Source organism: Mastomys coucha, unplaced genomic scaffold (genome assembly GCF_008632895.1).
Source record: "Mastomys coucha isolate ucsf_1 unplaced genomic scaffold, UCSF_Mcou_1 pScaffold20, whole genome shotgun sequence".
In the NCBI taxonomy this organism is placed as follows: Eukaryota; Metazoa; Chordata; class Mammalia; order Rodentia; family Muridae; genus Mastomys; species Mastomys coucha.
The window spans coordinates 140,967,598-140,982,065 of record NW_022196903.1 but is presented as its reverse complement, the minus strand read 5'-3'; the positions used below and the strand labels follow the sequence as shown (position 1 = coordinate 140,982,065).

At 42.1% G+C, this 14,468-nt stretch overlaps 2 protein-coding genes across 16 annotated transcripts in view; one reads left to right on the top strand and one right to left on the bottom strand.

Moving 5' to 3' along the window:
- The window catches only part of Ppfibp1 (PPFIA binding protein 1), a 149,657-nt gene that overhangs the window by 84,003 nt on the left and 51,186 nt on the right, over positions 1-14,468 (bottom strand). The window lies entirely within an intron of this gene.
- Positions 4,310-7,182, top strand: CUNH12orf71 (chromosome unknown C12orf71 homolog). 4 transcript variants are annotated; one of them, XM_031383931.1, is made up of 3 exons: positions 4,310-4,461; positions 5,178-5,761; positions 6,266-7,182. In XM_031383931.1, exons 1-3 carry the CDS (start codon positions 4,428-4,430, stop codon positions 6,509-6,511), a joined length of 864 nt encoding a protein of 287 aa, XP_031239791.1. In that variant the 5' UTR covers positions 4,310-4,427; the 3' UTR covers positions 6,512-7,182. The 4 variants fall into 4 exon arrangements, with proteins under 4 accessions (XP_031239791.1, XP_031239788.1, XP_031239787.1 ...); XM_031383928.1 differs by having other exon boundaries at positions 5,178-5,878; XM_031383927.1 differs by having other exon boundaries at positions 5,178-5,878; positions 6,263-7,182.

Genomic DNA, 14,468 nt, shown 5'->3' with positions numbered 1-14,468 from the left:
AGACTCCACCCAGACCTACTGAACTGGAAATTCTTAGTGTGGCTCTGGAAAGCTGTATTGTAACAAGTCCTCTGGGTGACAAGGAAACCACTGACAGTCACCAATAAGGTCTCTGTGCCTATGTCTGTCTATTTGCTGTATTTACTCTGCACTAGGGGCTCCTTGGCACTTAAAAGCTGTATTTAGTACCAGAGCGTGTCTCTCTCCCTGGTAATGCCACCCTCCCTGTGAGATCCCACACTTCTGCCATGAGGTAACTAACATGCAGGATTGTTACCAGAAAGCTCGACGGTTACTCATGCCCTTAGTGCTGGGGGTGCTGGCCTTCCTGATCTGAGCACAAGGCCTTTATCCCACACTCACAAGAGAGACCATGCTGGTTAAGTGGAATCCATGACAGCATCTGGTTATTCTAGGTCAGTGTTTCTCAAGGTGAAATCAATAAGCAGAAGAATCACCTGGAAGCCAAGATGGGATGCTTGAGAGGATCATGAATTCCAGCTAGCCTGGGCTACAGAGTATGCCTGTCTCTCACACACAATTACCTGGGAGGTCCTGTTCCTAGTCTATTTAGCCAGTAATTCCTAGGGACAGGGCATGAGAATCTACACTTTCAATACATGGGGGGATTTAATTTTTACGGCCATAGATGAAATGCATCTTGACAATTAACCATGAGTTAACTGCCTCTGGGTTTATGAGAACCCTGAGGTAAACTAAACAAAGGGGTAATTTTGTTCTAGCTTGTGGCCTGTTTCTTAAACATATCCTGTGGGTTTTGAGTCTTAAAACAACCACTTCACACTTTGTGTTCACCCTAGATTTATCTGTGAATACTCTGGGCTAACTTTCTTTTCAGATAGAGTTTTCCCTGGTTCAAACTTATGGAATTAAACTCCAAGGCAGTACTGAACTTTATGTTCAGCCCAGATACTGTGAGACCATATTGAAGGTATTTTCTAGTCTACTTTCCTTTATTTAAGTCATTTGGAAACTGTCAGTTTCTATAAGTGTCAACAAAATGGAAGCATGGAATTTCAAGACATAAGGGATGACATCCAGATATGTATCAAATTGTGGATGTGTTTTATAAGTAGTGTACCATGTTCCACCTCCAAACCATCCCAGCTTTAGCTATGAAAGGTAGACTTATTCTCAATCAAGTATTCCATGCCTATGCGCTCCATGTTTCTCCACCCCAAGCACCTGCAGACAGGCAGTCAAAATAATCACCAAGAAAATACAAAATAAGAGCAGAAAAAAAAGTCAGAATTGTGATTTTAACGCTGCTGGAAATAAAGAAATGGCTGTAAAACAAAAATAAAAATGACAAGCTCTTTACAAAAAATATCACTGAGTCTTCTTGAAGCAACCTGTGCCTGTCTTCATCTTGCCAAATACATGCCAATCCTTTTCCTAAGAACTGTACTCTCTAGTTAAATTTCTACTAGTCCTTTCTAAATTAAGACACACAAACTATGGATGATAAAGAAACATGAGGAAGTGTGCACACACTCTCACTCACCCACACATATTCCTGAAGTTTATGAAAATCATTAGCTTGTGCTAACTTATTCTTCTCTGAATTTGACAACTGACTTGCAAAATCCCATTTCCAGGACTAATTTAAGAAAATAGCTTTAATAAATGTTCACAGAAGGAACATACATTTGTTTGTGCAGGTTTGCAAGAATATTTTTAATTAAAATATAATCTATATGCAGCAAAAGTTATCCTTTTCAGGTGTACAGTCCAATAAACTCTGACAACGCATGAGCTATGTAGCCATGATCAAGGCTGTTTGAGCCCTGTTGCTCAATGGAGGTACCGTGTGTGGCTGCTAAGCATGGGGCTGAGGACTGCACAGGCTCCAAACCAGGTATGGTCTAAATGTAAAATATATGACAGACATCAAAGATTTGGCTGAGAAAGTGCAAAGAACTAAACCTTTTATATTTATTTTATGCAAAATTACAATATTTTAAATGAATTACCTGAAGTACAGCAAAAATAATTTTACCTGAGTCTTTCCTCCTTTTATGGAACTATTAGAAAATTAAAAGGTAACGATCTCACTTGTGCCTCAAGTTGCCTTTTACTGACAGATGGTTTCGACTTGCCAATTTGCAGGGAATAACACATCCCAGTCCCAGCTTCAGCAACTACCAATTACCTCGTATACCTGAAACTCTTGTTTCTAACGGGTTTTTAAATACTTCCCTTAAAATGTCTATCCTTGTAGCTTCTAATTTTTAAGTATTTTGTGAAGGCTTTTAAAACAACTTTTATCATTCGTTTTTAACGTCACAAGAGTTTTAAAAGACTCATCTATAATAGTATTTGCTAATGTCATTTTCATTAACTGGCCTCGAATGCACTTGGGGCAATAAGCTGTCTTCCGAGGGATGTGCACAGTAGTACTCAACATGAATGGAGGCCATTGTGCACACACACAACAGCATCTATTCACACATGCTGTGGGGGATCTGAGCCAGAGGTGGGGAACCTCCGAGAGCTTAACTTAGCCTCAGGAAGTAGAGAAAAAGCTTTATCTGTGCTCATAGGCTGCGTAGACGTGCACAGCACCGAACCAGCCAACGTGGGAGGAGAGCAGAAGGGTGCTCTGGCCGGCTAGCAGGCCTGTGAGGGAGGACTCTGGTGCCCGATGATAACAGTCAGAGACAGGCAGAGCCAGCCAACTGCATCCTGCCCAACTCATCCTAGCCCCGTCTGCTCCCTGTCTGCTTTCCTCCAGGCCCCTTCCAACTAATCTGAAAAGAATTATTATTTATAACAGGCACTCATGCTGCCAGCTGCTATTCATAGTCATCTTCACTTACTCCAGATTCTTTTTACCATGTCTGATTTTCCAAACACAATAAACACTCTAGGTAGACTTTCTGCCACTGTACTTCTGTGGTGCAGGAGACTGCAGAAGATCTCACATAGGCTAGTAAAGAGCTCTAGCACTGAGCTACACCCACAGCCCTGAGCCCTACTTTCTATTAGGCTAACTTGGCTCTGCCTCTAGTTTAGGTTCCTTCTCAGTAGTAAACTTTGAGTATGTCTGCCCTCCCGTTACTTCTTACCTATCTCTACCTTTTCCTTCATAGTGCCCTGAGGACTAGAAGAACAAGGATATCTAAATTTTAAGCATTTTGCTACTAGTTTCCTAAAGGGACCTCAGTTTGTTTCTCGGGAAGCCTACATCCTCTCATCCTTCAAGCTTTTTTTTTTTTTTTTTTTTTTTTTTTTTTTTTTTTTTGTAAAAACATTGCACTCAAATTATATTGTAGCCAAAGGGAGAACTGTCAGCCATCAACAGTGTCCACAGCTCCTAAACACAGCAAGTGGCACTCACCTCAACCTCCTAGCCAAAGGATTCCCGCTGGGTCTTTTGAATGTACTCAGAAGGGACGGTCTCTACCATGGCTCCCATGCTAGACTGGGTAAAGACACTAACTCTAGGGGTTCCTTTACTATGACACCCAGAGTCAGGTTAGTTCCCAACATCTCCATCAGGAGACTCATAACCATCTGTAACTCTACTTACTGAGGATCCGAGACTCTCTGGCATCTATGTGGTATATATACACAGGTACACACAAACATGAAATAATTAATACATTAATTTGTTCCTGCTACAAGTGGCAGAACATAGGGTCTGGAACTTGTTAGGCACTCAACTGTCAGGTTTAAACACACACACACATACACACACACACACACATACATATATGTGTATGTATGTATACATATATGTATATGTACATATATATATATATATATATATATATGAATGATCTATAATCTGATATAAACTAAGGCAAGAGGGATAACAAGTTCAAGACCAGCCTAAACTACATACAATCTTCTTGCCTTGGTCTCCTAAGAGCTAGATTACAGATGTATACCATATAGCCATCTAAAATACTTCATTAATTTCAAAAGCAGCAAAATAAGTGGGTAGCCTGCATTCTCTAGAGACGCAGAAACAACAGGAGATTTTAATGTATAAAAAGAGACTAGTTACAAAGGATTGTTGAGAAGTTCCAAGATCTGCCCCCTGTAATCTTGAGACCTAGCATGGCAGTGAAAACCTAAGTATGACGTGTAGCAGACTTAACTGCAATCTTGGGGGATGGAAACGGAGGGAAAATGTGAGAAAGATGTCATGGAACTGACTGATTCTAATGAATAGAGTATAGCCTACTATTGTATATGCACAGAATACTCTGGAACTGAAGGGACAAATCCTGTCCCTTTACATAATTCTGACCATAACTTGGTTCCTTTGTTGCCATGGTAACCAACAGTCTCAGAACACAAACTTCTCAGAAGCAGCTGGGCTTTACATCACTGAGACATGGGCTCTGAAGGGTTTCTGACTCCATCACTTTGTCTTGCGAGCTAGAAGTACCTGTCTCATGTGGGCAGCCCGCAGATCAGAGCATGACAGAGGCATGTGCATGAGCATGTGTGTGCGTGTGTATGTGTGGTCTTCTAGCTCTGTTTACGGGGGATTATGAAAAATGCAGAGTAAACATGCTATTTGATGGTGGGAAGATAGATGCTTGAATGACAGTCACCTTTTCAGAAAACAATCAGATATCAATTATTATGTCTATATATTTATGATCTTTGGTCCAATAACACCTGGATCACGTATGGTCTTAAGTAATCTAGTGATCATTAACCATCTAAGTTAGTGATTATTAGTAGGTGGCACTTAAGGCTATTTAATAAGAAAATAGTTAAGAATATTAGACTAGCCATAGGTTATTATAAACTTGATAAGTTTCTACTAGTGTGAGAACTGTATGCATTAAGATATGTGTATATATGTACATATGTGCACAGATATACATATAATATTAAGAAATTAGTTACCTTGACCTCAGAAGAGTAGACCAAAAACATACTGGACTCCAGTCACACTTTCCTGTCATTTTCAAATTTCCCTTTTTGTTTATGATATAAGCTCTCTCAGCTACTGTCAAACAAATAAGGGGCACCAAGTAGAGGTGCCATGGTGTTTTTGTCTTTACAGAGGCAGAAAATACAAAAAGATGGACAGACTATACTGTATAGAGTAGAAGAAATAGTTCCAAATAGAAAAAGGGATGGGTCATATAACTTCCCTCTATAATATCATTTACTAATTTCTTCTTCTGAAGTTTCCAGAATCAAAGAAAACTTGAGATTGGACACTCTCAGCACCATGACAACCTCACCCTCCAGCAGTGACTACAGTAGCACAGAGGACTCTATTTCCCAATGCAAATCCAACCACAGCCTCTCAATTGGCTACTACCCCTCTGAGAACACCTTTTCCTATGAGGATGTAGTCTCCCGTAAGGAGACAGCCTCTGTGGATTCTTCAGTCCATTTCCTCCCTCCTGTCCAAAGTATCTGGGGAACAGAGAGTTTAAAGAGACTCTTCAGGAAACGAGATCAGATGGAGCACGATCCACAGCAGTTCTGCAAGCTAAGCATCACTCTAGCCTGGGACATCGATGTGGACTCAGCCCATGAAGACTCTCTTGCTAATCTGGATCTAAATGGCCATAGCCAGTGGATGGATAAGTGGCCAGAAGACAAGACAAAACTGACTCCCTGCAAACTGGATAGCCTAGTACAGAAACTTGAAACATTTCTAGGAGAAGAAAAAGGTGGCCAGCATGATGGCTGTGTGCTCCCTGAATGTACTCAGAAGGAAGACGTCCACTTCAACAGCACTACCCCTCCACATACTGCTCAGGTCAGTCATAAAGAACGTGATGTTTGCCAAGACTTGCCCAAGCACAGAGCCCTGGAAAATGAAGATATCTGTCAGGTCCTAAAGAACCCTCCAAGGTTACTGAAAGATGAAGTTGTGGTGAGCACAGAGATGCATGCCTCCCAGGAGAACAAGGGGCAGGACTGGGGAGGACAAGGTTGGACAGTGGAGCCTCACTCACTACCTGCTGAGTGAGGCATGGTGGGCCTTAGGAGACTAGGACAAGGGGGAAGATAATAGCCAGGAGAGGAGAAAGGGTGGCACTGTAGGAAAGATACCAGAGAGCACAGATAGAGGGAGAGGGTAGACACAGCAAGTAGAACCAACAATCACATAAAAATGGATGTGTGTGTTTTCTAGTCAATGTATCTCAAAGCGTTGCTATATTTGGGCTATTTGGGCAAAAGGGCTTGGGTTCTATAAAGACGTAGATAGAAGCCCGCTGTGCTGACTCCATGCATCTAACTCAGCCTGTTTTCTCAGCAGGAGATAAAACAGGCATCTTGGAGCTCCTTGGAGAACTCGCCCGCATCATCCCCTGAGCCGGACAGTGTTTCTCACTCACACAGCACATCCTGTATGAACCTTCGGTGGATCTTCCACTGGCTGAGGACACAGATCTTCTCCCGATGGAGGAGAGAGCACCCACCTCAGCCTACCGCCAACTGGCACCAGAACACAGTGAGGAAGACTCACTCTCTTAGAGGCAACAGAATCCAACCCCAAGAATGACTCGAGAATGAGTTCACCCGACATCCCCAGATTTTTAAACTTTTGAATCCCCTTTTTCAACAATTCCTAAGAGGTATGTGTTCTCTCCACCTCACAGATGAGGAAATCAAGACCTGGAGTACATAGTGGGCATTTCCAATCTTCACATTCCTTCTGAACCAGCCACTTATTACAACCAGGGAACAAGTGTACCTGAAGCAGTCTGGTATCCTGGATCATCAAAACTGCTTTCTTGATATTGAACTCACATCTAAGGAGTGGCTCCAAACAGTCTCAATACCCACTGGAAGCACAACCTAAGCCATCCCACCACGGTGGGAGGCTAGTGGGATATATACTGCCTTCTTTAAATGAGGGTTTGCATAATGAAAGAGTAAAACACACAGAAACAAAATGGAACAGAAGGAGGCAAAAAGGAGGAGGGAAAGGGGATGCTATTCATTTAGGAAGCAGCATGCTACCTAAGTTTTCCAAGAGTTATTTCAGCCTTCTGAATTCAACAAGCATATTCAGCCTGAGTTAAAGTAATTTGCTTGGAGAAGACACATATAACAGAGATCTGTGTTTATTGGGGTAAAGCCATGGGGATTGTTGAGCAGGGGTTCCCATCCTCCCCCCCAAGTCCACATCTCATCTATTCTGAAAGAAAAAAGCCCAATTCATTAGTAAGATTTCTGGTTTCTGACTACTACTTTTAACCTCTGGAATTATGCGGCAATAGGAAGTATTCAAGCACTGCTCATTCAGTCTAGTGTCCAATACGTTATCCAGCCAAAGCAGGTCCTCTAAGCCTCACATGTGGGGAAGGGTTGGGGCTAGCCACTTTGAGTATCAAAAGGAATGAGTGGGAGCTGGAGTGGCCATTGTTGGGGAAAAAGAATTTACTGAACCTTTAAGTATCCTGTAGAATTCCTGTAATTGTCAGGAACATGTTAATCTCATTAATCAATAAATTCTGGGTTCTATTAACTTATGACTAAAAACTTAAAACCATTCTTTAAAGTGTATCTCAGACTTGAAGGGAAGGCTCAGTTGCTTGAATTAGCTGGGTGAGTATAACTTAGGCAATCATACTCTAGAATTCATAATACTGTAAATATAATATAGGATACAACATAATTTATCAAACTTAGAAGTTATTCAGCTCTCTGCAAATGCTAATGCTAAATGTGACTATATTATAGACCAACCATGAAAAGAATCCCACTAAGGGGTTTGGGATGATATCAAGGGTAAAATTTTTTTTTTCAAGAATACAAGACAAATTCACAGTTCAAAGTAGACATGAGTTCAAGTCTATTTAGACACAAGAATATACATCTTCCAGGCACTTTTAGTCCCAGTACTTGGGAGACAGAAGCAGTCAAATCTCTGTGAGTTTGAGACTAGCCTGGTTTACATATCAAGTTTCAGGATAGCCAAGACTACATAGAGAGACCCTGTTTCAAATTCCCTCATAAGATAGGAGAATAAAAATGAAGCCAACACTAAATGAGTTCCTAGAGAATGCTAAGGCTCTAATTTCAACATTAAAGAAGGGTGTACTTAGGAGAAATAATCAGTTGGTTCAAACGTGAACTGCAAGTAAAGAATTTACACAGTACACATGCTATCTAATTCCAGGATGACAGGTGGGTTTTATGTTGCATTGCCTGCCAGGAGTCTTTTCCTGCTACCCCCTAACCCCCCAGCAAACAGAACAATGGTCAGCTTTCAGAAGAAACAAAATCCCCATCAGATAGCACTGCTGAATGAGCCAGTCTTCAGCAGAGTGGGTGCAAAAGCCCTTGGATAAATTCCCTGAAAGATTATTAGTCTAGATCAAGAAGTTCCCTTGCTAAACAATTTCCGTCTTATCCACATTTCAAACAAACCTCATGGATTTAATACCATTTTATTTCAGTACAGTATGCTTGATAAAAAAACTACTTCCGAGGCACTGAGGGCATCTCTCCAGTTTGTTGCTTTTGAAAGAACATTAATCTCATTACCACAGCATGCTCTGTTCAGAAGGGAATAAGAATGGTAATTGACTTGCATACTCCTTGTCTACCTCAAAATCTACTATTTTAAGTTTTTTAAAAAAAAAAATCCTCTAAAATACAAAAAGCAGTAACTCCCCCTCTTCCCTGACCCTTATCAAACTTCCCTTGTCAGCCCACTCTCACAGAACAGACAGCCTGTCAGATGCCCCCAAGTGCTCAGACTTTGGGGTCTAAAGTTTTCTGAAACAGGGGGTAGGGTTTTATCAGTAAAGTGGCATCAGAATATTTGTACCATGCTGCAACATAGCAATTCCACTCACATAAGGACCAGATAGACACTGGATCCACTGTGTAAAGAGCTGTCAGGAACAATATTTGCAGGTGGTCCAATAATCACACCACAAGTAGAAAACAGTCTACACCTTCAAGAGCAGCATAGACTGTCTGAAAATGGTCAGCCTGACTCTCACCACAAGGACTGCAGTAGTCAGATCTTAGATTACAGAACATTCTACTAGACAACCCTCTGGAACTAAACATGTTAGGATCACAAAACACAAAATAAAATTTTTTTAAATGAAAAAGACAGAGAGACATGGCAGGTCATGAGACAACAGAGAGAGACATGAAGGCCAACTCCTATTTGTGATCTCCAACTGAATCCTTGATCAAATCCACAAAGCTAAACAAAACATAGGTAAAGGATTCTTCATAACATCTGGAAAAAAACAGAAGGCAACAGTACATAAATAATATGACTGAGTAGCTGTGTCAGTCATGGTTCTCCAGAGGAGCAGAACTTATAGAATGGATATGTATTTATTTATTATATATTTTATATAATATATAACGTATGTGTTCATTAGAACGGCTTACAGGCTTGCTAATCCAACAATGGCTGCCTATCAACAGAAGATCCATAAATCCAGTAGTTGTTGAGTCCACAAGGCTGGATGTCTCAGCTGGTCTTCAGTAGATGGCAGAATCCTAAAGAAGGAGGCTCTAATGCCAGTAACAAAATGGACTTGCCAGCAAGAACAAGAACAAACAGGCAGTGACCAAACTTCCCTCTTCCATGTCCCACTTCAAAAGATCTGAAGTAAAGGTGTACCTTTCTACCTCAAAAGATTCAGATTAAAAGTGGGTTTTCCCACTTCAAATGACTTAAGAAAAAAAAAAGTCCCTCTCAGGTATACTGAGTTGCATGGGTTTTAATTAATTCCAGATGTAGTCAAGCTGACAACCAAGACAGCCATCACAGTTGTTACCAACTGATGATATGGTTGAATACTTACTGTATAAGGCTACATAAGAGAACACCTTAGATTCTTTACAAATAAGAAAATAAGAAGCAAAGACCAGGAAACCACTAAGAAAAATAAACTCTGGTAAGTGAGGAGTCCCGTTCTCTACGCCTAACATTTTCATGACGCGGTATCTCAGCCAAATAGCCACTTAAAATAACCAGCACTGGAACGAGATATTAACTGCTGAGGTTATATAATTGGGACCATTCTTAGACTCCCTCGTTCAGCCTGGGATCTGTCTTGGATTCCTTGGCTTCAGGGAACTTCCAGTCAGTCTTGTGCACAGTCAGGGGTATTCACTGGAACTCCCAACTGGTCTAGCTAAGAGCAGAATGGCATCCCAGTGCTGTTCTAAAGCAAGAGCTCAGCTTGCTTAGCTTTGCTGAGGTCGGAAGAGTTTTGCCCACTAGAGGCAAGTCCCCTACCCTCCAATGACGTCACATTGCAAGGGCTTGGGGAGTACTCAGTGTCTAGGCCTTGCTGTTCCTCACCATGACGTCACACTGCAAGGGCTTGGGGAGTACTCAGTGTAGGCCTTGCTGTTCCTCACCATGCAGGAACATTGCTTGGTGCTTCCTTCCCTTCTGGAGCAGCACAAACATCAAAAGTGCCTAGATGGGAAATGGTCTGCACAAGGAAGCACCATGACTGAAACTCAGGCCCTGTCTTAAACAAATGTGCACATCAACATATGCTGAGCAATGTAGAAGAACATTCAGAAACTCCTGACAATTTTATCTTTTAATCCCAGGTTAATGAACAGAGTTATTAAGACTTCCTGGCTTTGGCCCCTGGTCCTCTAAACTTGCTGTGAATTCTGAGGAAATTACTTAACCTCTCTGTGCCTTCTGTTTCTTCATCTATAAGTTGCAATACTCAACAGCACTAACCTTTAAAAGAAGAAAGTAGTGATGAGTACTTAGTATAAGAACTAATGGCACATTTTGTTTATAGAGTTTAAATGCTGCTAACTGCTGTCCCGTAACACTCTTTATTCTAAGAAATCTGTCACAACTCCTGGTGGCCACAGAAGAAAATTCAAGTAAAATGGTACTGTGCTTCTCTACAGTCCCTCCCAATACCGACCTGAGATCAGAGCGTCCACAGCACTTGTTCCTACGCGCTCCTGCCATGGCTCATGCTGCTTCACCCGTCAGGAACTGCCCCTAACCTCGCTACATCTTCAGTCCACTCTGCTTCTCTGTTTTCTATCGTATCCTTCAAGCACGGGCTATCTTCAAGCCATGCTACAGAAGAGAGCCAGGGAGGTCTGAGGCTTAACCCCACTCCTTGTATCCCCAAGCACTTGTTTTTGGTGTGTAAATGCACATTTTACTCTGACTCGTAGAAATCAGAGCAGAAACACATGTCCACTTCTCTCTCTCCCACCAGACAAAGGCTCTGACGTTCTGCTCATTGCTGCATGCTCCAAAGCCCCTGACCCAGTTTCTTCTACAGAGAGGCTCCATGATAAACCTTTGGTGAAATGAATGGTTAATCTGCAGGAAACAATTTAAGTCGATAAGATCTGGGCTGGAATGTCACTTCCTTTCATAACCTTTAGCTGGCTTCTGTGGGGGAGTGTGTCTGAGCCTCAACCGCATGACCTGTAGAGTTGGACTGGGGGTGGGGGTGATTCATGGCCAACAACTAGGGTCAGTGTACTCACATGCGTTCACATGTTTTGTGCATGCATCTGTCCCATGTGTACACTGTACAACCCAAGACCACCACTCTAGGTGGTTTCAGAAGTGTTCCAGCTGGCGGAGGGGGAGTATGGCATCAGGGCACCTCAGCCCTCATGGAGATTCCAGGCCTTTTGGTTCAGCTTGACCCTCAGACTGTGAAAAGCCCTTTCCGAGGTGTGTCCTGAAGTTGTTCAAATCAGTGTGCTTTTTGCTGGAGATTTTACTGTCTCAACGTACCTACAAGCTTGGTGCTCAAAGACTACCTGGTGGCCCCAAGTCAAGAAGGCTGAGTAACCTCGGGGACAAACGATACGTGTTTTAGCCAAGCTTTATGTTTTAGCCAAGCTTTGTGCACACATGGGTCAGAATGCACTTGGCCATGAGCTAGATGTTAATGATTCAACTATCAAATCGTGCCTAAAGAGAAACACATAAAACAAGGTTAGGTACTAATTTGGTTGACAAAATGCTGTGACCAGAGGCTGGCAGGAAATTAACTCTGTATTTCCTCCAGTTATTTCAGGTTCATGCCAACTTTAGAGAGCATCACTCTCATGAGGTAACAACAGAGAGGAGTCTGGAGAGCAGAATCCCACCACAGACACATTTTCCCTTTTTCAGTGCTATCTCAGGAAACAACACACAGCTCCCAGAGCCTGCACCACTCTTCGGCCCCAGTTTGCTATCTTTGCCTTTCTGGAATCACTCAACCTTACAAAGGAGAGCCTGCTGCTTTCCTGGCCACCTGGCCTAGGGGGTTGCTGTGGGTTAACAGGGTGCTGTCTGCTCCTGTGAGAAGGCCAATGACTGGAGGCCTGCCATTCTTATCATTTCCTGCTTGGAGCTTGGGTGTTAACTTTTCCCAGACACACAGGAGCCCCAGTGTGGGTGAAAGGGCTGTTCTGTGTCGGTTTCAGGCAAAACCAATACAGACCACAGCAAAGACCCAGTCTGACACGAAGGTGTCTACATTGTGCTTGCCAGGAGACCTTGGCATGCATCTAAGCTCCACAGAATAAACAGAGTCATTAAGATAATGGGCCAAGGAGCTAGAGAGGACTCAGGTTCCGTTCCCAGCACTGACACAGTAGCTCACAACCAACTGTAAGTCCACTTCCAGGGTATCTAAAGCCCTATTCTGACCTCTATGGGCATCATGTATACATGTGGTATGCATATATATATATATATATATATATATATATATATATATATATATATATATATATATATATATACATATATATATATATATATATACACATACATACACACACACACACACAAAGGTAAAACGTACACATACATGAAATAAACATAAGCCTTTAAAAAAATTTAAAAAGATAATTAGTCAAGCAGGCAACATGGCATGTACCTGCAATCTAGCAATGAAGGAAGCCGAGGCTCGAAATTTGTTAATTTCAGGACTACTTATCCCAGCCTCAAACCCCCCCCCAAAAAAACCAAAAGACCTCAGCTGGCTTTTAGTGCCAGCTGATGACACATAACCTGAAGTGACTTTAATACTAATAGTTACATGTCTAATTTTAATATATAATCCTTTTTTTTTTTTTTTGCAGAGCTGGGAACCAAACAGGGCCTTGTGTATGCTAGGTAATAACCTGGACTGCACACACAACCCAGTAGTGAGGTTGTGTTGTTGTTTTGAGACAGAGTCTCACTACGCAAGCCAGTTTGGCCATATGCTCACTATCCCCCTGCCTCGAACTCCCACATGTTGGGATTACAGGCATGCACTGCCATGCCTGGCTCCTCTACTGGTTTTGCTTGCTGAAAAAGCCCAGACACATTCCAGTAGCCAATGGCTCCCTTTGCCTAATTTATCATATAAACTCCTTTCTGTCTCATGATATGGGACATGTACCTGCTCATAGCTTAAGGTACATTTCCATGCATAAGTCACTAATCACTGTGTTTTTGTACAATCCTGGAGCTGAATCTTTGTTGAATCCCTTGGCACCTTCTGCCTTTGGCAGCCAGTTCTCACACAATGGATTTTCCTAGAACAATTCAAAGTCTCATTTGTCTAAGCAAATATACATTGTACGGTTTTCAAAAATTATGAAGAATAAGGCAACTCAGATTCCACCAAGTTATCCAAAACCTTTGAGAATCCTCAGAAGCCTTTGACATGACCCTTTGACAGAGCTAACTTCCTCCAAGAGTAAACAATTTCAATGCCCAGGCCCAGGAATCTGGCCTCCTTACTTCATTCAGGAATCCCATGCTCAAAATGGGGACATTAGTGGAGGGACTTCTGCCCTGTGTCCTAGCTCTAATCTAAGTCTAACGCTCATTTGTTGAACAAAACTGCCATCCACACACACAATGACTGAAAAGTTTCCAAGCAAGCTGAGAGGCCACGGCAGAGGGGGGGAATCAAAAAACACTGGTAAGAAAAGTTAGGTCCAAAGTAAATATAGTACAAAATGCCCAGAATAGCACAGAAAGACAGCTGCTGGCCTTTTCCTCTAAAATCTACTTATCACAGTGCCAAATGCCCTATAACACTCTAAGGCCAACCAGAATTACTACTACTACAGAGGGAAGATATAAAGTAAAATCCACATAAACAAGCAAATCTGACAGTGCCATGTCAATTTGCATTTGGGTACAAATGTAAACAGGGAGGACATTATTGTACTATAATTAGCAAGAGATTATACACCACAAGCTCAAAGCTGCCATAATTTCTACAGGTAGCTCCTAAAAGAACAGTGTGCACTAAACGGGCAGAGGCTCTGTCCTTGGATCATGATGCACAGACCCTTGAACTGGGCTAAATAGGGGGATTTACAAACCCACTTAAACCTATTCCCTATTTTTCTACTTCTGAAGCAATGGAAGGCCTTGGCTTACTGGAACCCTGATATGGGAACCACTCACCTCGGAAGGAAGGAAGGAAGGAAGGAAGGAAGGAAGGAAGGAAGGAAGGAAGGAAGGAAGGAAGGAAGGA

What these genes read in the sequence shown, in the direction of transcription:
- CUNH12orf71 (XM_031383927.1), top strand. Translation starts at nt 4,428, where the DNA reads ATGTGGGCAGCCCGCAGATCAGAGCATGACAGAG. An exon ending in CAGATCAGAGCATGACAGAG is followed by an intron (nt 4,462 to 5,177) that starts GCATGTGCATGA and finishes CTTCTTCTGAAG; the next exon opens with TTTCCAGAATCAAAGAAAAC. An exon ending in TACTGAAAGATGAAGTTGTG is followed by an intron (nt 5,879 to 6,262) that starts GTGAGCACAGAG and finishes CTGTTTTCTCAG; the next exon opens with CAGGAGATAAAACAGGCATC.